The 25,550-nt window shown below is 40.8% G+C and overlaps 1 protein-coding gene across 1 annotated transcript; it reads left to right on the forward strand.

The window, feature by feature from the left end:
• The first annotated feature begins 7,273 nt into the window (after positions 1 to 7,273).
• On the forward strand, positions 7,274 to 25,376 carry BPHL (biphenyl hydrolase like). The gene is made up of 7 exons (XM_076330467.1): positions 7,274 to 7,376; positions 10,535 to 10,638; positions 13,195 to 13,361; positions 17,375 to 17,528; positions 19,902 to 20,033; positions 22,627 to 22,750; positions 25,268 to 25,376. The coding sequence occupies exons 1-7, from the start codon at positions 7,276 to 7,278 to the stop codon at positions 25,353 to 25,355; spliced, it is 870 nt and encodes a 289-aa protein (XP_076186582.1). The 5' UTR covers positions 7,274 to 7,275; the 3' UTR covers positions 25,356 to 25,376.
• Positions 25,377 to 25,550: the final 174 nt, after the last annotated feature.

The raw sequence follows: 25,550 nt of genomic DNA on the forward strand, positions 1-25,550 counted from the left end.
CACAAAACTGAAAGCTAGAGACAATCTCTTTCAGAGCAATGCTTACAGAACTCAATCACAGAGATGAAGATTCAGCTTCCTGGGCAGAAAATATAAAGTACTACAAGCTCTTTAGCATATTGTGGAAAACCACATAATAGGACCCAATGCCCGGAAGCTGCAGCCAGGCATGCCAAAATTAGAATACATATTTAATACTAAGGATGATTAACTACTGGAATAAACTACCTAGGGAGTCTGTGGATCCTCTTGATATCTTTTACTTAAGACTGGTCTTGTTTCTTAAGATGAGTATAGTCAAAACCAAAGCTATAGGTCTCAATATGAGGTTAACTAGGTGAAATGTAAAAGTTAATGGCATACAAGAGGTCCAAAGAAAAGAGTTCGTGCTCTCGCCTGGCCTAAAAATTTACAGAAATGTTAAGTATGGCAGAGAGAGATCAGCTAATACTAACTTACTGGGTTGCTCATTTCATCTACCACCCCCCCCAAAAAAAAAAAAAAAACCCAAACAAGGATGCAGTTGATTTTTGAAAAGCAACCTATCATGACAGATCAAAAATGCAGGAAATTAATGGGGGCAAGGAAGAAAGAGAGATTTTATGGCGCAGATCAGATTATCTTCTTTCTTTTGCCATGAAGTGTAAGGACAGAACAGTAATTTCACATCAAACTGGCAAGTTATCAGCCTCAAGGGCAGAGGTGGTAGTAATGCAGCAATCTTACAGAGATTTTTCATAAGATGGGTGAGGTGCAAGCCAGGGAGAAAAAGGCTGTGAGTTGCAGCAGCAGACCTCCTTCTCATGGTCTCTCCTTGAAGAACTTGCACAGCAGGTGAACTCATCCACTTAGGCACAAGGACATTATGTTTTCCCATTTCAAGAGAGTAAGTGCTTTGAGACTTCAGATCATGGTTTTATTGCTAGTTGAGTTCTGCTCACAGAAAGCACTAGCATAAGATATTAAAGAGTTCCCTACCTAGAATTCTTGTGTTCCTTGGAATCACTTGCTTTTGCTTTCTCCTTTACTCTAGGCAACAAGTCTAGGAGCTTTTTCTGCCGAGGCAAAGCTAGAACACTGTTTAACAGCAAATGATCAAATACCATTCAAGTACAGCCTCCACCCCGTAGCTACGGTCATCATTACATAGCAGCCAATCTGTGCTGAAATTCTTAAATGCAGAAAGGATTAGAGTCCATGTAATTCAGAGCAATTTATTTGGTTAATTTTGTAACTACGTCCCCACTAACAGTGTACAAGCAGCTAAGAATTTTGGAGAATTTTTACTGCTTCCAAAATAGTTGCTAAATAATACCAATTAATACTACTGAATGAAAAACTCAGAGAGGACACTGTTACAAGTATTTGATATGTGAACTTTGAACTGAGCTGGCAACATACAGCTCCTCTTCCTCAGAGGCCAGTTTCCAAGGAGAGGCAATACTTGGGAACTTGGCCTCTGACTGATCAAGCAGCTTTAAATAAACTACGTCACTTTTCTCTGATAGATTTTTCATCATTATACTACAACAAATGAAAACCTTCTTTCGGCCTTGGAGGCACATGGAAAATAGAGTAAGAATCTCTGAGTCTCTGAAACATGCCCAGCCTTGTACACAGTAAGAAGGAGCTACAGGGAAACAAAGTGGGAAGGATCATCCAGTACAAGCAGGGCCACATCAGAGGTAACTAGCACTTGGGAGGGCTTCCTTCCCTGGATTCTAATGCCCTCTAGGCATTTCTTCCACCCCTTCCTTATCCCAGTCTGCAGACTACAGAAAGTGCTCTTTGCAGCATGCCAGGTTTCCCTCCTAGCATACCAATGAGCATCAGGATTCAGCAGACTGATGCTCATTTGTTCCTCGCCACAAAACAGCAGCTAGAGAAAACGCAGCTCTCGCACTCTATCCTTAATACAGCCCCTGGGGAGAAGGGAAGGGGGAAGTTAGGATCAGAACAGGGTCTAGGGTGCAGAGTCTAAAAGCTATCTTTTTGCTGGAGGAAGTACTACATATGAGTGAAACAAAGACCAGGCTCCTGACTTATGCTGGGTTTCCCTCTCCTCTCCCACTCCTCCTCTAAGTAGGTCACTTCCTTTCACTTTAGCACAGTTTCCTCATCTCTTTGGTACAGACACTAACTTCTGCCAGAGCTAAGACGTGATCAGATAATAAGCATTAAAGCTTATAGAGCTCAGACTGATGCTTGATGAGAGCTGTTTGAGACAAAAATCCACACTAATCACCTTAACAAACCAGTAATACTGCTTGGATTTTGAATGATGGGTTGCAATTCCTATGTGCCACACACACATCTCCAATGAGACACTGAGTTCACGAAAACAGATTCATACAACCCCTTCCATAAACATATCAAGAACCATCTTCTGAATGTTACTCTTGCCCTCTCCAAGGGAGAAGCTGTTTCTGCTTTTGTACCCGAGTATTTGGAGCCATTTCAGGTCTCTGAATCTAAAACACCCTGAATCCGAACAAAAATTATACCAAGACTCTGCTTAGATTTACAGGATGTAGATCATATTCAACTTTGAAATTATGAGACCGCCTCACACTGACACGTTTGCACTTGAGCACTTTGGATTTATAATGCAGTTATTCATGAACATTCATGCAGACAGACAACTATCCTTTGCTAGCATAACAAAAATACAGGCAAATATAAAGAAAACAATTCTTAAATGCATGTCTGCATCTTAGTTTCTTCATCAGTCTGAAATGTTCTTTAAGCCAAGGCATCCAGGATCTTTTTCTACTAGCTGTTCTGCTTATGACAAAGCATTGTTTTCTTTGCAATTTAAGTCCGGTTGTTCTCAACTTGGCTAATATTCTATCTAAATAGGCCTCCTGCTACAAAAACACATGCTGCTACTCTCCACGCTTCACAGCTTCAAAAGTCATTCCCCGTCCACTCAGTCTTTCTTGTTTGGAAGGTCAATACCAAATCATAGAGACATCAGCATTTTCACATCTTTGTTCTGAATTTGGCAATTCACCACTATCCAAATCTTACCTCTTTGTGGAGCTGGAGCAATGAGGTTTTGTCCTAAGGTGAAAACGTTGTCTGTTCTAATGCTCAACATCCAAGAGGCACAAGAGCCCAAATATCAAAACAGGCATGAAAACAGCAGGATATTTCACTTCATAGAAGCAGCTAAAATAAAAGAGGCAGAAATGATCAGTCAATGTGTACACAGGCTTGGGAAGCAAGTCTGCAGCAAGAAGCAAAGTCTCCAACAGTATCTGGATCAGTGGGGACCCCCAACCAGATACGGCTGTTACACAGCAGGAGTTGGGGCAGGGACCAATGGCCCTGTGCTGAGCTGAAATGAGGATCCTGGGCCCATGAGCAGAGGGTGTGGGAGGAGACCCTAGCTGAGGCTGATCATGGCCATTAAAGCGTATAGTGCCCTGACAGCCCTGACAAATGAGTTCCTCCTTGAAAGCTCCAGAGTTAAAGCCCCACTACTGGTAATGATTCTGGTGTCTTCTATGGGATCACTGCTCCTGATATGAGAATCCCACGTGGGTGAAATTAATGCCTCTGGAGACCTGGAATTAGTCTTTCTGCCGGATGTTACAGCATGTCTCAAGGGACCCACTCTGTTAATAACTGACTAGGTCTTTTCTAGATTTTCTACAACCTGAGGAAGTGCAAAAATTGTAGATACATATTTTCTATCCAACCAGAAGTCAGAAGAATACTCTGTCTTTGCAATTTAATAGGCATATTGAAAGATCTCGCTGTTCTGCAGTTCTGTCCCTCACAAGAAGTTTGGGAAAATAATTGTGGGCTGGGAAATGGCATTTGAATCAGCCTTTTCACTGTTGTTCAGTTCTATAAGGAACAAATCCATGCAGCACCAACAGTGCAGCCCGGCTGCGGGGACTGTGAGGGTTGATCACAGGTGACAAAGTCCCACCATGCAGCAGTGATGCCCTCCAGAGCCTTGGGTGGATCTCAGAGAGAAATCCTGCCAGCAGCAGCAGCCAGAAGCTGCCATTAAACGCAAGTTTCTGACTGTAGAGATGACCATGCTGGAGAGATGGGGCAACACCAAGGGGGCCGAAAAAATGACAGGGCAGTTAAGAGGGAAAGGGAAATCTGTGTTCAGGGACACATCACCAGCAGAGCAGTGCTACCTTTTTCAAACTTTTTTTTTCTTTTCTTTTCCTTTTCTTTTCCATGCAATGGCCAGAAACAGTTAGTTCCCAGAACCTGAACCATCAGCAGTAACCAGACAAATAAAAACATTTTATGGGAGCGCGCAGGAGAACTAGTGCCCCAGTTGTTCTCAACTCTTTCCACAGGCTATGTAAGAGTAAGCCTGTGTCTAGCTTGCTCAAAGCATTTTCTCTCCTTTCAGCCATTAATTTATGAGGAGAACATTTTTGAGGAAATGGTTGAGCTGAAATACTTAATTCTCCCAGCTGTCCATCATTATGTCCAAATCTGCTTTAGACTGGATGTTCTGGTGAACTGAGTAGGGTGTTTCTCACAGTTTGAACCTGTGAATTTATACTCTTTTTGTCCCCAGATCATCTGCCACCTGCATCCAGCCTTGGCAGGGTTCTACTTCCACAGCTGCATCTGGGGCCATTGCCCTGTGGGTCCAGACAGCAACTCTCTCCTGTCACCCCTCACGGAGCCGGTCATTTTCCCCACATATATGGGAAAGGGGTTTTTGCCAGTGCCATTTCTGCCCCAACTGTCATGTTCGTTTTCTCTCCCCAGGCTAAAGAAGGCAGTATACTGCCTGTGAGAGGGGTTGCACAGTCCAAGCACTTGGGAGAGGAATGGACACTTTACAGGCCTCATATGCTGCAGAGCTGTGACTGAAGGCCTGGAGATGACACATGGTGCAGCACCTCGACTGTGACAGCCTTTTCTGCAAAGAGGCCCCTCAGCTTTTGTCACACTGATGGTGGGGGTTAACCCATCTGGAACTACCCCATCCTTTTCTTAAGTGGTACACACACCTCCTCGTCTCCCTTTTCTCTCATCTGGTGAGGGCTTCCAATTTTACCTTTCTACCTCTTTTCTCCCCCTACATTGTGTGATGAACCCTTTCCACCTTATTCATCAGTTCTTCAGCACAGGTTCTGAGAAGTTGTTACATCTCCTTCAGCCATAGTAGGTTGAGGATATATAGGAAGATCAGACTGAAAGGCATTTTAAGAGGAGTGAAACTGGATACAAAAAGTTTGAGGCCTTTCTCTCTGAAGCTCATAGTGAAACATGAAATAAGAGCTCCTTTTGATTCATGGTAATTGCAGAACTCAGAAAAAAAAAAAATCAGTTTGTGTAGCAGAAGACCAAGCTACCTCTATTTCCCTAAATACAGAACAGTCAGCTGTCACCTCCAGTCATTTTCCATCAGAAAGAAATGTAGACAGTGACATTCACAACAAAGATGAGCCTCTGAAAGTGGCCTAAGAGCCAAGGAAAGTGTAGGGGCTTGTAGATGTCATTGGGCAAGAGTGAAGGCAGCTTGTCCTGATGATGGATTGCTTGTGATTAGCCATACTAAAGACCTTAATCTTAAATGGTTTGATCAGCTCAGGGGATAAACTGAACCAGTATGCTCACACAGCTGAGTTAATTTCTTTATGCACTGGGATTTGTTATGACTGTCATTGACCTCTAAGACTTGCTAGTCCCATGCAAACAAATGGCAATGGAGTGGGAAGGCTGACATCTATTCACTCTTGGGGCAGTCACTGAGCTCCCGCTGGGCTGGAGTGAGTATGTAACACTGACTTGTCTTGAGGAAATCCCTCTCATCCAGGTATGAGGCAGGAGACCTTGTTTCCTGGGTCTGTTTCAAGCCTGGTTACCAGCTCTACAGCTTTCTGCTGTTTTCCTCGTGACCTTCACAGCCCTCTACACCATTGCGCTGGGCAGGCCATGACTCAGGCTGGTCATTCTCCTCCATAATTGGAAAGCAGACCCTGGGGAAAGTGGTCAGTCTCCTTGGTGCTTTATGAGCAACCTGTGAGGAGGTCCAGAGGAAAGTGAGTCCAAGCACTGTGGTGAAGAGTCAGGCCGCTCCAGAGGTGGCTGGCCCTGAGTAGTATGGGCACTTGCCAGGCCAAAGCCCTTGGCCAGGGGATGAGTGCTCTCCCGACAAGCAGGCCCTACAAAAAACATTGCTGAGGCAGAGTTAGTAATTCCTGCCGAGGGCCCGGGGTCAGCTTGCTGAAGGTATTGCCTTAGGGGAGCTGCAGTCCGCAGAGACGCCCTCACTATCCTAACTGCCCCAGCTGCACAGGGAGCTTTTCTCCAGGCAGACCTGGAGTCAGAGATGACCACCGTGTCTTCTGTTTTCTCACAGTCCATGGAGCTTCTCGCATCATGGGCAGAGCTCGAGGTGCAGCTCACAACCTGGTCCCTTGTATTTCCCAGGGCAGGGATCTTCACTCCTTGCAGACGCCTCAGGCAGAGGACGGAGGTGCTCACACTGCCCTACTCCCGGACACAGCTTGCGGTGCAGCTGGCCACCTGCCGCAGGGCTGGGCGCTGCTCTCCTCTTCTGAGGCCGCAGGAAAGGGCAAGGCTCTGAGCCCCCACCTCCTGCCCTCAAGCGGGGCAGCGATTTCCCTTCTGGGGGTCGCAGGTGGGATCAGGGATCACACTGCGTGTGGGGAAAATGACTCGGGAGGAGAGACCGGCGACACCCACCTCCCACCCCACAGCTCCCTCACCCGGAGCGGGACCCAGCCCCCCTCACGCGCGGCTCCCGCCGCGGGGTGACCGTTAAGCCCCGCCGGGGGGCGGAGCGCCAAAGCCGAGGCGCCAAACCCTCCTCCCAGCAACGGCCGCCGGCACGCCGCCCTGCCCTGAGTGACACCGCCGTCCGCCAATCAGAGCGCGGGCAGCAGCCGGGCGGTACCGCCTGTCGCCCCCCCCTCACGTCTCGGAGATGGTGCGGGAGCCCCTGAGCGCGAAGGTCGCCGGGGTCCCTCCTGCCTCCCGGGGAACGGTCTCCAGCGCCCGGAGGGTGGCCAAAGCGCCCCAGTGCCCCGCTGGCTGCCCTCAATCCCAGGGCACCCCCTCAGCGCGGCGACCGTAGTGCCTAGCGCAGCCCGTCACCCGCCGAGGCCGCCGCCCCCGCGCACCGACACGGCCCCGAGCTGACAGGGCAGGGCGGCAGCGCGCTCTGCCGGGGAGAGGAGGAGAGAAGGAGGGAGGCGGGGAGGCCGCCCCGCCTTCGCTCCTCTCTCCTCCCCTCCCGGCGGGGCGGCCCCGGCGGGCAAAATGGCTTGGCGGAGCGCGGGCCGGGCCCTCCGGGCGCTCCTGCTGCAGCCGCCCGACCGGGCCGCGCCGCTCACGCCCCGGGGACCGGCCGCCTCCTACGGGTAAAAACCACAGCCGCTTCCTTCCCCCCTTCCCCTGTTCCCTCGTCCCTCCCCTCCGCTCGGGGCTTGCGGAAGGTGACATTTGACAGGCCCGGGTGGGTGTCACCGGAGGGGGGCGGGGGCGGGTGTGAGCAAGGTGTTTTAGCAGAGTGGGTGTACACTAGATTTGGGGGGGTGACGAGGTGGGGACTCTGGTGGTACCATGAGGTGCCTGCTTCTGCGGTTAGGCGGGGCGGTTCGTCTCGCTGGGGAGGGAAGAGCTCTTGGCTGCTTTCCCTGTGCTGCAAGGAGCTGTGCAAGCAAGGCTCCGCAGCCCCTTCTCCTCAGTGTCTGTCATCCTCCCCTCTGCGAGTCCATTTTTCCCCTGCAAGGCAGGACGTGCTGCTGACCACCCTGCTTCTCTGCCACCTGCCGATAAGGTGTTTCCTGGAGGTCGCCGAGGTTGCGATGAGAATACATATACGTAATATATATATATATATTATACTGCTTATTCTGCAAATCCTATTAGGGAAAACGGACATAATACCATTTTTTTTCCCCCTGCACAGATAAAGACTAGCTTGTATTGTAGCACAGCTGGAACAGAAAGGTAGTTCCCAGATTAAGCTCACTCCTACAGAGTATGAGGTGAAGTGTGGCCTCCAACAAGGCAGAGTACAAGACCTGCCTCTCTGCATCTGTACTGTCTTGGTAAACATAGGCAGTAGGTATCCAACGCTTCTCAAAGAGCTACAAACCTTAACACTACTAATTCAGTTACAAAATAGTGGGGCTTTTTTTTGTTTGTTTTGACATGGTTTCTGCTTATGCCAACCAATGGAAAATGCAGTCTTTATGAAAACTTGACAGAAGTGAAATCATCATGCTGACAAGCACACTGAAGTGATTTCAGACTCACAGAAACTTGGTGTGGGGAAGACCAAATCTGTCTTAGGTGTAGCCAGTTCCAGTACAGTTTCTCAGCACATTAAAAAACCCAACTCATTTGTTCTTAGTCCAGAAAGAATTGAAAATACTCTCTGTGAAACTCCTGGATTTCATTGGACTTTACACTGAGGCACAATCCAAGAATAGAAAAGCATCACAAACTCAGCAAAATTCTCAAGCCCCTGATGTTAATAATTAATCCTAAAAAAATGTAGAACTGTGTAAAAAAATCTAGCATCTGAATTGGAAAAGCAGAATATACACCCCTTGTCTACAAGGGATATACACCCCTTGTCTACAAGAGATGTATATTCTTGTCTACTACATGTTGGTAACCTTTTTTAAAAAAACGTAACAGGATGGTGATTATTTCAGTTTTGTTCAGAACTGGAAATGTTTTTGGCAGTTACTAAACAGAAGCAAAAAAACCACCACGTATTTCTATAAAAATTAGTAAGAGCAAGGTGCTCATTTGCTGTGGTGAGAACTATGATAAAATAACCTGAAATGAATGACAAACCCAAAGATGGTATATCAAGAAAAAAATAACAAAACATTTTCTTTTATAAATAGAAAAAAGCAAAAGTCAGATATTCAAAAAGGGGTAAGAAGGCCATCTGAATGCTACATTCAGAATTCAAGTTGTGAAGTATATAGCCACATTAGGTGTGATATATGGACTTAAAGGAGGTTTGACATGACAGTCAAACTAATGACTTGAATCACATTTGCGTAACAATTCAGCAAAACTCACTGAAGTTATAGTGACACAATGAGTTTCTTTGAGCTGTATTCTTGCCACAGATCTGCGTTTGTACTCCAGTTCTCAAATTGCATCTGCACAGGTGGAAAGAGCTGATCCTATTCTGCGAAGTCACAGTTTATATTTATGCACATGGCACGATTGGTTGTGTTATGTCAACCAAGATTTTATGTAAAATCCAAATGGCTTTGTGTCGAACAGGTTCTGCAGTTTAGCTGCCACTTATGTACTGGGAACCTGAGCTCACAAGCTATTGTTTATTTTCATTTTCCTTATAAGAAGTGTTTAAGTTTATGGGATTTTTTACCTTTACTCCACTCCCATCTATACAGGTGGGACTATGCTTTTGTGCTGTAATTAGTTCAGAATTTATATGTTAAAAATGAATTTTTAATAAGTTGCACGGTACCTGTCATGGAATAGAGATTATTGTTACATAGAAGACTGGCAAACAGCATTTCTGTATGCACGTGAAATTCACGTTGATTGAATTCATGGGGCAAGAATATTTAATATAGGTAAACTGAGAAGCGCAGGGAATAAGGGTTAACCATTAGAAAACCAAATGGCAAAATTTTTATGATATTACTACCTTTAAATAAAATGAGTTAAGTTGGTGAAAAGATGTCTTGCAACCATTAGGGCACAAATTTGCTTGGGAGAACAGATGCAATGGTTTATACTGTTAAGATACCTTCAATCTATGCTACTTTTGCTTTCTCCGTAGGTGTTTGTATCTAGACACAGTATCTCAGGTTACCTGTTTGCATTTACACATATGTCTTGCTTTGTACTGAAGGTTAAAGGGCTGGGAGGTGGCCTATGCGGTCGGTTTCTGTGGTACTCCTTTTGTGGGTGGGTTTTTTTGGTCATGTGGTATTTTCCGGTTAAGCATTATCTCCTGCTGAGATTACACTGACGGATATATTATTATCACATTTTTCTTCTCCACCCTCATCTCAGTGCAAGGTGGTTTTCATTGTAGACTTTCTGGTTCATGAGGAACCGTAACAATAGATTGTAGTTTCTTTGGCAGATGGAGAGGCTCAGTTTAGTAATTACAAGGTCAATACCAGCTGTTTCAAAAGTTATGCTGTGACAGAATGAGATTTCTCCTCTCTAATATCTTTCTCTCAACACATTTCTGTAGCCATGTAAAGCTGCTTTTATATTCCCCTTGTTGCACAGTCCAGACTTTTTTTTTCTCCCCTTTAACTTGTCATTTAACTACATTTGTGAATCCTAAGTACAAATGTTACATAGTGGTCACAACTGAATACTTCTCTGCTCCTGACAAGTTTTTTATTTGGTCTTCTGTGCACCCATGAAAGGCAAGTGACCCATTTAAATCTCACTGTATTGTCATTATTATCTAGAAAAAGTAATTATTCTTGAATGACCGTGTAGTAATGAGAATTAACTGTCTGAATGTTTGCCTATTTCTCTCCCCTTTCCCCATCCCTAGCACCTCAATGACATCTGCCAAAATCCAAGTGAATGGAGTCCACCTGCATTATCAGCTGACAGGAGAAGGAAGCCATGCAGTTCTGCTGCTTCCCGGAATGTTAGGTGTGGAGATTTTGTCTTATCTTTGTAGAGCGACCTCCTCTTCTGCCATCCAGTCTTAAACTAGTAGGCACAAAACTATTTTGTAATATGTTCAAAACCTGATTATGGAGCATTGTCATTAAAAAAATTGCTACATGTACAACAGACAGGAAGAGGCAGAGTTATTGCAATCAGTCAACAGTTTTTAAAGATTTCATTTATCTCACCAGGCACCTTTTATACAATGTCTTGACTTGTGAAATAGTCACTCGCACTTTTGGATTTAACTGTGCAAAGGGAGTGTCCAGCACATGTGGCAAATAGCTACACAAGGTGCAAAATAACAGGGGGGGGAAAATCAGGTCAGCTATATTTGTTACACAGACTGAATTATGCATTCCTTTTTAGAAACTAGGTGCATTCCAATTGAATTAATAGACATAATGCAGCACTTGCAGTTTATTATCATAGTGAAAAAGGCACAGCTGAGACTTGCTTTTTGCTTAAAAATGTGTTTTCATGTTTTGGTTATTCAGGGCAACGTCATTAAGATTCTTGATGGCTTTTTCAGACAGACAACAGGTTCTGCTACCTAAGTGGTATCTGTCCATTGAGACCACTGCTTTTGATAACAATCTTCTAAAATTAACGCAGGCTTTTTTTTCTGGGTTCTTGCACTTCTAAAGACTCAATCAGACTTACTAGCAGTTCATGGCAGGCTGTCAGTAGGACCATTACTGTGCTCAGAGTTGGGCTTATGCTTAACTGAATTGCTGGATCAAGATGATAGAATGTCAAGAACTGAAGAGCAGGAGACATTTGTTCTTCTTGGCAGCAACGTTTTCAAGTCTTTGTGAAGTGGTTCTTTCTTTCAAAGAATTCTCAAGGGGAGGGTGGAAAAAAGTTAATGATGTGAGGGGTGCTTTAGTAGTCATATGTTTTAACCTATTCATTCTAAACAGCTTTTTAAACTAGTAATCCTGTTGCTAATGCTAACTCTTTAAATAAAAATAATGTATTTCTTCAGTTGTGAGTAATATTATTAGGTGTACATTGCTATTGTTCAGTTACCATTATTACAAACAGTAATAGTGTTACTGTCTTTACCGTTACTAAGTTTATGCTTTAATATTTTTGGACAACTTGTGAGGGTGAGCTTTACTTTCCAACTGTCACATACTTCTTCCCTTCGTACTGATACTAAGTTTTCAATATTATTATATACTACTTACAGTATTAACAGACTAATAAGTGTGTTGTGGCAACAAGATAAGTGTTTTTAGGTCAATAGAATTAATTAGTCTCTAGACTACTTGTAAACTACATTAAAACAAAAGCGATGCTTCTCTTTCTAACTAGAAAAATACTAAGAAAACCAAGAAAACACAGCTCTCAGCCTTGTGTATTTTTTAAGTTACAAAAAAATACAGTATAACAAGCATTTGCATGATAGTGCAGAGGTTCATACAAAGCCTATGTAAGGATACATGATTAATATTAATCAGGTTGCACTGGTATTTTTCAAACAACCTGATATTTTGCTTCTGACTCTAGCTATTAATTGGTGTTGCAAGAGATCGTGCCAGGCTGTAGTCGGCTCATCATAGCATGCTATATACAGCCTCTTTTATCATTTAGACCAGTTGATGGTGTAGGAGGAGGTATCTAAGGACATATTTCTCCAAGTAAACAAAACCTTAAATGCCCTTAAACAGCCTTTTTAATAGAGCGCTGGATAGCCAATTTTATATTTGATTTACATCATTTGAATATATTAGACCTGAATAGGTTTCAATCAAGTAGCGTGTGATACTGTTACCATGACCATAATGCAAATAAGAAGTAAATTGCAGTCTTACCTTCATGCTAGTGTTCATAGACAGCTTAGTGCAATAGACTGGAGTAATTAATTTTTTGATCTTTGAAGGTCTGAGCCATCAATAAAAGAAAACCGTTCTGCATCAGAAAAATTGCTATATTTGACTTATTTTGGTAACATACGTATTACAAAAATCAAAAGTTACAGTTTTGTGCTTTTGTGTCACCACTGTCTCCTCAAGCAACGGAGTATTTAAAGCTCAGCTTTAAGCACCAGTATTCTCATAGAAGTGTTTTATCAAATAAGAACAACTGTCTCGCACAGCGCTTTTCATCTACAAATTTGTAGCTAGAGTCAGTATATTCTTTCCCTTTCAGTTTCATCTGTGCTGTCCAGGTAAACAGCAATGACCATGCTAGTGCTTTAAATCTGTTAAAGATAAATCCCTACCCAGGTAACTCAGTTTAAGATTCTGTATTAAAGCATCTGTGTAGAGCACAGTTTTTGATAAGCTTACATACCTACCAGAAATTATTTGCTCTGAGCATATTGCAGATAGTTCTAAAGATTTTTATTGCGGTACTTCCTGTCTGAGAGTTGCAATGGTTAGTTACAATTAGAGATAAAGTGTACTTCAGTTGATGGATAACTTCCTTTTTAGAATTAAGATACAAGTTTCCCCAGTTTCCAATTAGAGTATGTATACTATGTATGTATTGTATGGTAGTTACTTTAACTGAAAAATTATGATGTTTCAGGGAGTGGTCAAACCGATTTTGGACCACAGCTTAAGTCTATGAATAAACAAATTTTCACAATTGTTGCTTGGGATCCTCGGGGATATGGACAGTCCATTCCTCCATCTCGAGACTTTCCTCCAGATTTCTTTGAGAGGGATGCAAAAGATGCTGTGGATCTTATGCAGGTAAATCTATTCTGAGATTATTTTTTTTAAATATATCTATATATTTAAAAGCTGTTTTCCTTAAATTTTGAGAAGGAAGAAGAGTACTGTTAAGCAGGTTGTTTCCAGCAGACAGCAAGTTATGCAAAAGAGCAAAAAAATGAAGGCTTAAAACTGGGCAGATGCACACTATTCTGGAAAATATTTTCTTCTTCCATATCTTCTGCAATATACATAGAGGTTCAGCAGTGGGAATTAATTATAAAACAATATGTTTTTATTCCAAGACCCTGCCCTAAGAGGTTTGCAGCCAAGAACCATGTAAGTTTAGGTAAAGTATATATAAAAAACAAAGTCTATGCTAAGTGGTTTAACTGAAGGGATTACAGTAGTGAAACGTTCTTAGAAAATTTTCTAGCTAATAGAATCTTGGCATTTTGCCTTGAACAGCCCATTTCAAGAAACATTTAATTCTAAAAACTAACTTGACACTTTGCATTTTACAGCATATTACTGAAATAATTTGTGTGGGAAATCGAAGGGTTCCTGTGATCATACCAGATCTTAATAACTAATACAGCTATTGTAATTATAAAGAATATGACCTAAAGCTGTTATTACTTCTCCATCTTGCAGAATTTTTTACTTCAAATCTATGTTTCTGTGTTCCTCTCTTATTCCATCCTATAAGTGCTAACACTATTTTCTGGTTTAGTTTTAACTAACATTTTGGCTTTGTTATGTTAAGCTATACAGTCTCTTTGGCCATGTTAAGAAAGTTGGCAGAGCATTAAAATTCCAAAAATATGAGACAAGATTCAGACAGTCAATCCAACTGTCTTTCTGTAATAAACAGTAACCTTGCAGAAATCTGTCTGAAACTGGAAATGCAGGCTTCCTGGAGCATTCTGCGTAGTGAAACAAAATAAGTCTGACAGCAGAATCAGGATTAAGACACAGTCTTGCCCTCTAACCATAAAAGCAATCTCTCTGCACCCTAAATCACCAATTTCTTCTGCTACGCTAACAAAGAAAATACAGATGCTGCCATGGATAGGTGACAAACTTTCAGTCTAAGTGGTTGTAACCCCCTTTCCTGCCTCTGTCCAAATACTGATAAATGCAAAATAGAAAACAGAGCTGTCCCCAAAAAGAATGTGACCGTGTAGCGTCCAGTCAAACAGGACAGCAGCCTACCAATCTCTAAAGCTGCCAAAACAAGTGAGACGTAGCATCCTGGTTTTTTTGAAGATGTTTATTGATATATGCATATAATAACGAATTATTAAAATCTTCCCAAGCATGGAACTTGCTTCTATTTTAGCATAACATATAAAGGTTAGCACAATCCCAAAGAATCATCCCCACTAGGATTTCCAGTATAAAACAAAGTAATAACTCCTGCAGAGGTCTTTATAATGTATATGGTTTGCCTACACTCAGCCATAAAACCCATCTGTATAGGTGAGCCTTCAGAATCTTTATTCTAGGCTCCTTCAGATTCTGGTGCCTCTGCTGGAGCTGTGAGTGCTGCAAGGTTTCTGTCAAATAACAAAAGCTGAAATTCTGCAGAGTATTTAGCACCTTGATGCAGATGACACTGCTCTGTATCACCGTGTGCGTTCTGTGAAGTAGCTTGCTTGAAATAAAAGGAGTATAATGCAAATAAGTCCACTTTGCTGCACTCCATCTCAATGTCTAACAATAGCAAAGGCCAACAGCATTAAAACAATCATGGAAATAATTAGCGTTGATATTTAAGAGGTTCTTACTCTTCAAAGCTACTGTCCTAGTGAAAGGATGGGCTTGGGCTTCTCCAAGTTTTTGTAGATCAACTGCAACCCTTACTTGTGGTGTACTCCCTGTGATCCAACAGAAGCATACGGTACAGAGTACTGTTGTATTGCAACTCACTGTTGTAAGTTACTTCTGTCATGGCATACGTGATCATTTGATTGCATTTCACAAAGGTCTGGATGGAGGAGGTCATTTCAAAAGAGATTTTGTTCACTACGGGGTAAGGCCAACACAAAATCACCCACAGAATTGAGGAGGTGCAGTCAGCTCTCAGGTTATTGCCAATGGTAGGTAGAGGCCTGCACTGTAAGTAGTTCAAGATTAAAGCAAGCACACATGCATATCCTATCCAACACATCTGTTATATCACATTGTTTTTTGGAAGGCTGCAAAGAATAAATTAAATTCCTCCTGCTGCAAAGGCATCCTGAGACAACCCAAAGAATGCATCAAGATAATGGCTAGTAAACCAGAGAAATACTGGAGGCAAATAGATCTCAGTTGAAGCATTGGCAAATAACCTGGCATGAAGAATAAAAATTTTAATCAGCTATTCCACCCATCAGCTGACTTTGAGATCCGTAATTTGCTAGTGGTGGTAGGAGAACAGCAACAGCAAAAACTTAAGCTTTACGAGCACTGCTGCCAACTCCTGAAACTTGCCAAGACACCAGTAACCCTTCAGCAGCACGATACTGAAAGTTGGTCACAGATAACTACTTCTTCATCAGGCCAGGGCCAACTTTTGATCAGCTGCTAAAATTCAAGGTTCTCTTTTCTTGCTGCCAGCTCTTACTTTACGTGTCCTTTTCTTTTCCCTGCCTTGTTTCTCTTCTGTTTAGTAATTATAGCTTAGCAGAGTGAAATCTAATATTGAGCAACACTACAGCAAGCCTAATACCAAGGAAGAAGCCAAAACCAGAAAAGCCTGATAGTGATAGAAGTTTGCTAGGTATCGAGTTGACTGATAAAGTTCTGCATCACTTGAGCATCAAGTTTACAAGCAGACGAGAAACTGCTTTTTCTCTCTCTGTAGTTGTTTCTCTTATTGCCTGCATTTTTGCTTTCTTCTGTCCAAAGAAAGCAGGCCTGGACTTCCAACAACAAAACACCAAGCACCAAAACAACTCATTCAACTAACTTGCTCTTTTTCCTCCAAAAGTAAAATATCTTCCTTAATCACACCTAAAAGGCTGTAATTTCTGAAAAACAAACAAAAAAAACCCCAAAACCCCTTTGAAACCTTTATATTTGTTTGCAAAAGAGTTCACAAACTGAGGCTTCTATATGCAAAACTGCAAATACTGCTTAACCATTGAATATCGTCCCTGTGCAACCTTCAGATGCATTTGCTCCTGAATGCCTTTACCTTTCCCACCCTTTGCCCACTGAACATCATACACACAAAATCCTCTCCTGTCCCTGGCTGGTCCCCCCTACCACAGGTTGTGGTATATGAGGAAACGAGAGTTTCAAATTCTAGTGGAAAGCATTGTACAAGTCAGAATGAACTAAGGTCTTTGTTGTCATATTTTTTGCCCTGAGCCTTCCTTTTCGAGAAGGAGGAATTTCATTATTAATGTTTTGAAATGCAATTCACCATGAAGTAACGTTTAAAAGTACACTTAAAAGCTTCAGAAAATGTGAATTAGACACTAAATTTTGATACAATCCTGTAGCAAATACTTTAAGCATTTTTTGGTTGTTACAGAGCAGATTATTTTTTTTTAGATCAGCTAGCATCAGTAAATTAGATCACTGGGTTCCATTTTTCAAGTCTTAACTTTTCTTTTTCTTAAGTTCATCTTGGTCTTGGATTACCTACCATCCCACACTGTGATAGTCTTTGCCAACTTCATACCAAAAGAATCCACAGATTCTTGATACCATCAGGCTCTCTGAAAAGGTCTTTACTCTCTGTTGTAAATAACCATTTCTTAATTTCAAAAGGGCTTTTTTAAATGCAGTGAGAATCTAATATGGCTACTGCCTGTTTCATTAAATAGTTGTCAAAAATTGGAAGGGCAGGTATAATTTCTTGTTTTCTAAATATTTGACCTTTTCTTAAGTATTTTTATGTATAGCAGGAAAATTATATTTTCTAATTATGAAAGCTAACTATAGTTCAACTATGTGGTGTTGTATCTAAATCTGTATGGTTAGTTTTCAAGAAATATTTGATATTTGCTTGTAAAACCAGCTGATGATTTGCATATAACTTTCTTGTACAAATCAAGGCACTGAAATTTAAGAAGTTCTCTTTGCTGGGGTGGAGTGATGGTGGAATTACAGCACTCATTGCAGCTGCAAAGTATCCAACTCTTATCCACAAGTTGGTTGTCTGGGGAGCAAATGCCAGCGTTACTCAAGAGGATGTGAGAATTTATAATGGTATGTACAAACTGAATATCGTATCCTAAAAGAATTATTTTCGTTTCTTCTTGACCTAAGAATCTTAGTCTTGTAACAGCTAAGTAGAGACAGAGTTGAGGACACAACAAATCTAAAGGAACAGGACACAAAATTCACCAAGTTGCTAAGTATAGGGCTAGATTAAAATGATAGTGAGAAACTCCTTAACAATTACTTTAGGGGTAATATATTAGAAGTTTTAAAAAGTCCTTACCAACTTACGCTGCTGAAAAGCATAAGTTATAGTAGCTGATCAGTAGTTTTCTGAAAGTCAAATTTTTGTTGCTGTAACAAATTCCTGAAAACATATTCCAAATAATACTATTGACCCCAGGCTTGATTTCTTTTCTCACATCTTGCACAACCTTTAAACAAGGTCCACAGAAAATCACTGGGCTAGCACATAACAGCTTTTGCCTCTGGGGCCTATATAATACATAGACAGTAAGAAAACAAGTTCATTGCAAGTAAGCTCATAACTTAGCATTTGAGTTCAGGAAGCAAATGAATCATTCAAGTAAGCATCCCAGGATGCCTTTCTAATTGGCATTCCTTTAAAGTTAATTATTGTGGTTACAAAACCTTTGCATAGTAGAGAAACATGGGATTTCTGATCCTTATTCCACTCATATGAAATAGAATCTGATCATTTGTCACTCTAAAGGAAAATAGCAAAAACTGCTAGTGAACTCAGAAAAGGAACATATTTCCTTTTGAAATTAGAAATTAAGAGAGTTAACCATGCAGAGTCTCAACAAATGTAACCCAGTATAATTTCATTTTAGTGATTGGAGTTTGATTTACACCAGCTGTGAAATCTGACTGTCTGGCTTCAGCTAAATTACAAGTGTATGTATTGCACATGTGTACTTACCTCACCTATACTAAAGCACTTTCATTGGTAGTACTAGTAGTATATTTTTTAGTTCAGTAAGCAAAATGCTTTTTAGCTCTGTAAAAGTGCTGCTTTATTTCTTTACGTGCTTTTGTATTTATGATGTTTTTATTATGTAATTATGAAATGCACGTCAGTATCAGCCAACAGGCTAAAATGTAAAAAAAAAAAAATTAATAAGAAAGAAGTCTTACTTTACACAAAGCACCCACAGCAATGTTGACTTTTGGCCTCTTCATGGACTAGTGCTTTCAACATCTCTCTGGGTGACAGAGCTCATAGAGTAGCAGCGCAAGCCTTCTACAACTGGCCCATCAGTGCATCTCTGCTGCAATGGAGGGTTTGGTAGGAGAGAAAGGTGTTTATTTGGTATCTATGTCCTTTCAACATTGGCTTTTTTTCCCCCTCTTCTCTTAAATTAAGGCCAGCTGCAAGGATAAAACAGTAGTTTCTATAAGGGAAACAGCTGTTCAGTAACAGCTAGCCTGGGGTGAGCAAACTCATTTCCAATCAGATGTTGTTACAAAGCACTTTCAGTCACTACTGCCTTGCGCATTTGGCTGGACAGGTTCTGTCTGTTAATTAACACCTCGCTCCTTTCTTCCCTTAATTCCCATTTGAAACCAATTAAAAGCTTTTCTAATGGCATATATTGCTGTTTGATGATTCAGTACTTTTCAGGTCTCTTCCAGGTTCTCTGCTATGCCAACATTGTTTTGAGCTTTATCGATACAAAGCTTTACAGCTGAAATATAGTTTAGTGAAAGTCACCCTTGTGGATGTCTGGTTTGTGAGCAGTACTGAAAAGTTTAGGGGAAAAAATAGGTAAATCTGATAAATAACTAGAATGTCAGATTATTTGTACAGCTTTAGCCAGCCTGCCATGAGTCATGGGGCTCTACTAAGTAGAGTTGCTTGTTTTTCTGTAAGACTATGGCAAATGTACCATGATGTCAGCCTGCTGGAATGCCTTAGTAAGAGCTTCCTTCCTCTGAATACTGGTGGGAGCCATGGAAGAACTTCCACCCATGAGCCAAAGCAAAAGGCTGCGAAGGATATAAAAAAGAATTGCCGGCTCTGGCATGCTGTTATAAAACAGTCCCTTTTTTATACACAAGGTACCTCCTTGAGCTCCTCTTCTGCAAGCCCTCCAGAAAGAAGCATCGGAAGTTTTAGGACTGGGTCCTTTGATTATTATTTTTTCTTTGTTGTTCCTTGTGACCATAATAACAAGATGGTCTTCTGCAACTCAGAAAGGCCCCAGCAGAGATCACAAAACTATGTTTTTTATATCCTTCCCATGCTATCAATTATTTAAAACCATTCAGTGCAGTTTCAAGTTTGAAATACATATCCGCGGTCTGGTTTGAAAACTTACTCGTATTAGGTGTTGACAGTACTGGGTTATATCTTGTTGCTGGAAAGGACTTAACACATTTCAATGTTATTTTATGTAGGCATCCGAGATGTTTCAAAATGGAGTGAAAAGGTCAAGAAACCACTGGAAGAGATGTATGGGCATAAGTACTTTGCAAAAACCTGTGAGGCTTGGGTGGATGGAATATCTCGCTTTGCTGAAAAATCAGATGGTAAGGCTTTTACAATGTTAAACTGAAGCAATTATAGTAGCAGACAGTTCTGGATAAAAAAAAAACCTAGCAGTACTCCTAGCAGCCAGTAAAGGAAGGACTCTGCATATGGCATTAAAAGCTGGGTCTGACTCACACTCATGAATAAAGCAATTACTTTGTAGATGGTTCACAGATCCAGCAAGGTACAGGAGGAAAACAGTTTATGGGAAGCATTAGCTGATGAGTCCCTCCTCTTGTTCCACCACAAAACTACATTATTAAATCATTGCTTTTGCGCAGAACGAACAGGAGGGATTCTGCTCAACCTTTTTTCTCCTCTCTTCTCTGTGTCAAAGGATTACCTCTTGGTGACATTGTTAAGATATCCCAAAGTGAGCTGTGTTCATTCTAGTTTCTGCAAAGCAGAAAACACTATTTCAAAACTAGTAGCATATAATGAGTTAAAAAAGAAGGAAGTTCAGATTTTGGGAACTCGGAATTAACAAAACACATTTGAAAAACACTATTGACACAGCTTAGGTGTTTAAAATCCAAAAAGAGTAGTTAAATTAGACATTATAATAATTATTAAATGTTTATCTCTGAAGATTTCTGCAATTACTCTACATAGACTTTTGCAACGAAGGATATAATGAATAATAACCTGCAGTTCTGTTTTAATTCAGAGGAAAATTGCTTTTAATTTGCCTAAAGCAGAAATACATAGTACGTAAAACAAGGAATCTATAATTCTTTTATATACATTTTCCTGTAGCTCTCATAATGAAAGACAGGAGGTGCCATACATTAACAGGCAGCAGGTACTACAAGGAAAATAATCCTTCATTTTGTGTTTTTTCCATAAAGTTTTGCACAGGATCATCAGCGTGGTACTAGAATTTCTCCCAGTAGAGAGATGCAACAAATTATGATCTGATTTTACCTTACCCTTTCTAGAACGCATCTCCTTAAAACTATTTTATTCTTAAGTCCAAAGCCTAGGTTGGTCTGGCTGTGACATCATTTTACTGCATGCACGTCTCAAACACTATGAGATGGAGTGACTGTGAAAAAGCAGCCACCTGGAGACATGTAACAAGGAGCTGAATTACCTAGATGCTGTAACCGGGTCAGATATTGGGAGAAGCCTAACGTTTGCTAAAAAAGATGAGCAACCATCGGACTGCAATTTTTTTCCAGGAGTAGCTCAGGGAGGGCAACTCCGAACACAAGCAGGCCTCCTTTGAATTAAACACACTGCACAAAAGGTTATTAATGGCAAATACAAGAAAAGGGGTTAATAAAACCCATCAGAGATAAAAGGAGGACAGCAAAACCTCTGTTGGTCAAAAACAACTCAAGCTCTTTTTAAGAAATAAGGTTATTTGCCCTAAATGGGACAGCTTTTAGTGTGAAAAGCTGTAAGAAATGGATTTTTAGAAGGTACCAACGCTTAATCAAACTGAGTAAGCTGCATAAAGCTGCAAAATTCAAGATTCTTCTTGCTGTTCTGTGTTATTGTAGTAAATATAATCTAGTGGTTATAGTACAAAACAGTTTTAGGACCTGGAAACTAGGGCTGACTGGTTTGACTGCCGACTATGTCCTTAGGTAAATAACTTCAATTTACTTGTTACTTGTTCTGAAAAACAGTCAACATTTGTGCAGGTGTTTAAGGAAGATGGGTGAAATGTTCTAAATGAAAATATTTAACTGGTAGAACTGCAAACTAAGACTATATAAATAACTAAACAATTGGAAAAACTCTATGAAACAGTACGACTTCAGAGCTAAGGTATGAGCATTAACTGGTACAGCTGTTGGTAGCTGCAAGGAGGCAACTACAAATAGGACAAAGTTAACTCAAAGATAAGTGGAACATAAAACTCAACAAGTATGTTTTGCCCACAGAATCTCTTGCGACAGCATGGAAAGTTAGGCAAAGAGTTTGGAAACTAGGTTATTAAGGGATGAGGAAAAAAGAAAGGGGGAGAGGAAATAGAAGAGTCTTTAAGGAAAAGCATTCAAATTACTTCTAGTGAGATTAAAGACTAGTAAGCATAAAATTATCCTTGAGGTTCTGTAAGACAAATGGGCAGGGAGAATAACCTTTGAATAGTTTTGTACAATTTGTATTAAATGGTTATTCATTTCAGACAGCAAAGGGTCAGGAAGGCCAACAGGCATGAGTACAACCTAAGTTAGCTTGTTGATGAAAGTAGCAAATCTTGTAATCTGACAACCGATGTAACAAAATGTAGCATAAACATGAAGAATGTAAGACTCTAAGGCTGAAAAGAACAAAGCCAGGAAAGAGATGCATGTGTTTGCTTTGAACAAAGAGAACCCGGGGAAACGTGGGACAGAAGTACTTCATTTGCTATGTTTGTGCTATGATCCATTAATGAAGCAAATTTCAGTGAGGTAACATTTTGGAGAAAGCAATGTTAATTAAAGTCCTGATTACATATTTCTGTAGATTAGTTGCACCCTCTCTACAAGGAGAGGCAATAGCTAGAACACAGCGGAGTTCACGGTCCTTCACAGAAGCAGTTTCCGTCTTTCATACTATTCTAAAACGAAGTGTGACCTTCATTTATTTTCTCCCTAGGTAGTATCTGCCAACAGTTGCTGCCAGATATTAAATGTCCCACATTTATAATTCATGGTGAGAAAGACCCTTTGGTTCCACAAGCTCACGCAGAATACATTCATAAGCACATCAAAGACTCTCGGTAAGTTATATGATGGAGTATTTATAAACCATTGTTGAAAAAAATGAAGCAGTTCAGACCCACAGTGTAAAAAAAAAAAAAAAAAAAGAGTATTGGAATAAGTTGTCTCTGCCACAGACAGAGCTATTCTAAACTTCCCTAGCAAGTTACAACATAAACAGTGTAGCTGGACCTTTCTTGCAATATAAAAAGCATAATATTTTCATAAGCTCCTTCCTAAAGTCCTCCAAGAGAAACCAAGTAAGGTCTTTTTCCTCTTTCTACTTCACACACAGAACCACTCCCTAGCATTTATCGAAACAAGCAAATTTCTCCTCTGTTTCTCTGTTATGGCCATTGCATTCCTTTTGCTGTGAAAGACCTCATTTCTGTCCCATTCAGTAGAGCAGTGAATTTATGCTATGACTGGAGGGAGATTCCCAGTTCTTAGAGAGAAGCACAGATACCGATGTTTGCTCTGCCTTGTTGATGTGAACAACCTCCTCAAAGATTTTGTTTTTCCAACTGTCCCGTCAATTTTCAGTGTTTTTAAGAAAACCTGAATAAGAAAAAATGTACAACTATGCTCAGAGGTATTACTTTATAAACAAGAAAAATCTTTGGGCACCATCTGCTTCATTTGAAAACTCCAGAAATGCTTCCTATAAAAAAAGTGGGATTTCACCAGCTGAATTTTCTTCATAGATTTGCACACAAATTAAAGAGTTCTATTACTACTTAATAACAGACTGTGATGATTAACACTGGAGAAAAGAATTAGGAGAACAAACCCCATTTTTATGAATGCGGAGTGTAGGGAACTGTTTCATTGGTGTCATCTCTGTGAAAAATTGAGTGATATATTTACCTGAAAGTCAGCCCCGCTGTTCATAGAAATGCATTATGCCACAGGAAAGATGAGAACAAGAGACCTTCCTAACAATCACATGGAATTTTATTCCATGTCTGCTGTTAGTTACTCCCACATGCCTTGCTCAGAACACCTATCATCCTGTTAGGTTTCACTGAGCCCTGAAAAGCTCCAGATGCTAAGGCAAGTCATCACAAAAACTAGACAAGGATCTGATAGCTTCTCTTTGGAAGGCAAGCCAAGGAGGAAACAGTGTTAGCAGTTGCTATCCAATAAAGTGTGAAGTGGTTCTTTGCATGTCTTCATGCTGGAGTGCTCCCCCATATGTGTATTTATCAGAAAAGAAATCAGACTAATGGTGTTCTCAGAAATTAATACTTAGGTACATGGTCCCTTTCTTCCTTTGTTGTACTGGAGATGACATGTTCCATTGTGAAGCAGAAGGAAAACCTTAAATTTAGCATATTTTCAGTAACACATGCTTCTACCGTCAGCTTTTCTTGCCTTGATTTTTACCCAGTAGTAAAGTAGAAAAAGCTTTTGCTGACTGTAGTGCAGATACATTGCTTGTTTCTCTCAGGATAAAAGAGTGCACCATCATTCTGTATTTGCATGGTATGGCTAGAGTTATGTAGCATTACAGTGGCTTAACAGCAGTAGCTGATAGCATACACAGTGCTATCGGCTTGTGCATCTGTGTGCTGCTTGGTCTTTGAAGAAACAGACTTAATGAAATTCAGAGAGAAGTGGTAGAAGAGCTGGGTACGTTCACACGCTATTGCTCTTTTCCCCAAGACAAAGGAGTATTTGTCACCACCAAAAGAAGAAAGATCGCCCTCACATAGTGGGACTTAGATGACATGAAGGCAACATAGCAAAGTATCAGTCAAGCTCGCTTTAGCTCTGTTGAAACTGCTTAATATGTGGTAGGATAAAATAATTTAAAGAATTTCCCAGCCCCGTCTAAAAAGAAAAGAAGTGTTAGAAGTACATACCTGATGTATAAAGTTTTTCCCAGATAGAAAGCAATGGCAAGTAGTATTTTAGGCTTGTCACACTCATAGCTGTATTACAAAGATTTAACTTTCTTCACACATACTACTTCTAAGCTTTTGTTATAGCTGAAGAAGTCCTGACTTCCCTTTTTACTTTAATGGATGAATGAATGGTGTTAGTTTTGGATTGTCTTTTTACAGAAAGATTAGACAAAGTTCAAATGCTAAGTTTGGGTGGTGACAAGAAATCTACATTTCTGTAGTGATCTCTTCAATGTGTTCACTGCCCAGCACAACCGCTGTTCTCTGAAAGAGGCAAAAGAGCTCAGGTACTTTGCATACCTTTCGAAGATGCATCCTGCTCACATAAGTTTTGGAGTGTTATCTTCTTTGCAGACCACCAGAACAGTACCTAGAAACTGGGTCTAGGACACAAAAATTCATTTTAAGCTCAGTTTATTGTCCCCAAAGTGGGGCGAGTAGTATGCTTGTTGCTTCAACTGTTGCTGTGGTTCACATTCTAAACAATGTACATAGGGATAGTACTTAAAACAAGAGTTACTTCAGTTCTGTACTTGGGTAACCAAGAGCAAGGAAAAGGCAACAAATATTTTAGTTACCTGTACTCACAAAATATAATGTATATGCAGCATTTGATTTTTTTCTTTTAAGGTTGCTTCTGATGCCAGAAGGAAAGCATAATCTACACCTGCGTTTTGCAGAGGACTTCAACAGAGAAGTGGAAGATTTCCTACACTGACTTAAACTGTAAAACAAGTTAGAGGTGTTTGTCCTTGCCTTGTTTAGGAATTTTAGTTGGCTTTCCATTTTCATTCAAGTTGCAGGTAGGTTTGAGTCCTGTAGCAAAAAAGATGAAAGATATTTGCATGAGAAGCATACATTTTGAGAATATGTAAGCCTCAGTGGATCAGAGCACACCACTGTGCTGCAAGAT

Source organism: Aptenodytes patagonicus, chromosome 2 (genome assembly GCF_965638725.1).
Source record: "Aptenodytes patagonicus chromosome 2, bAptPat1.pri.cur, whole genome shotgun sequence".
NCBI lineage: Eukaryota > Metazoa > Chordata > Aves > Sphenisciformes > Spheniscidae > Aptenodytes > Aptenodytes patagonicus.

What these genes read in the sequence shown, in the direction of transcription:
- BPHL (XM_076330467.1), top strand. Translation starts at nt 7,276, where the DNA reads ATGGCTTGGCGGAGCGCGGGCCGGGCCCTCCGGGCGCTCCTGCTGCAG. An exon ending in GCTGCTTCCCGGAATGTTAG is followed by an intron (nt 10,639 to 13,194) that starts GTGTGGAGATTT and finishes ATGATGTTTCAG; the next exon opens with GGAGTGGTCAAACCGATTTT. An exon ending in GGATGTGAGAATTTATAATG is followed by an intron (nt 17,529 to 19,901) that starts GTATGTACAAAC and finishes TATTTTATGTAG; the next exon opens with GCATCCGAGATGTTTCAAAA.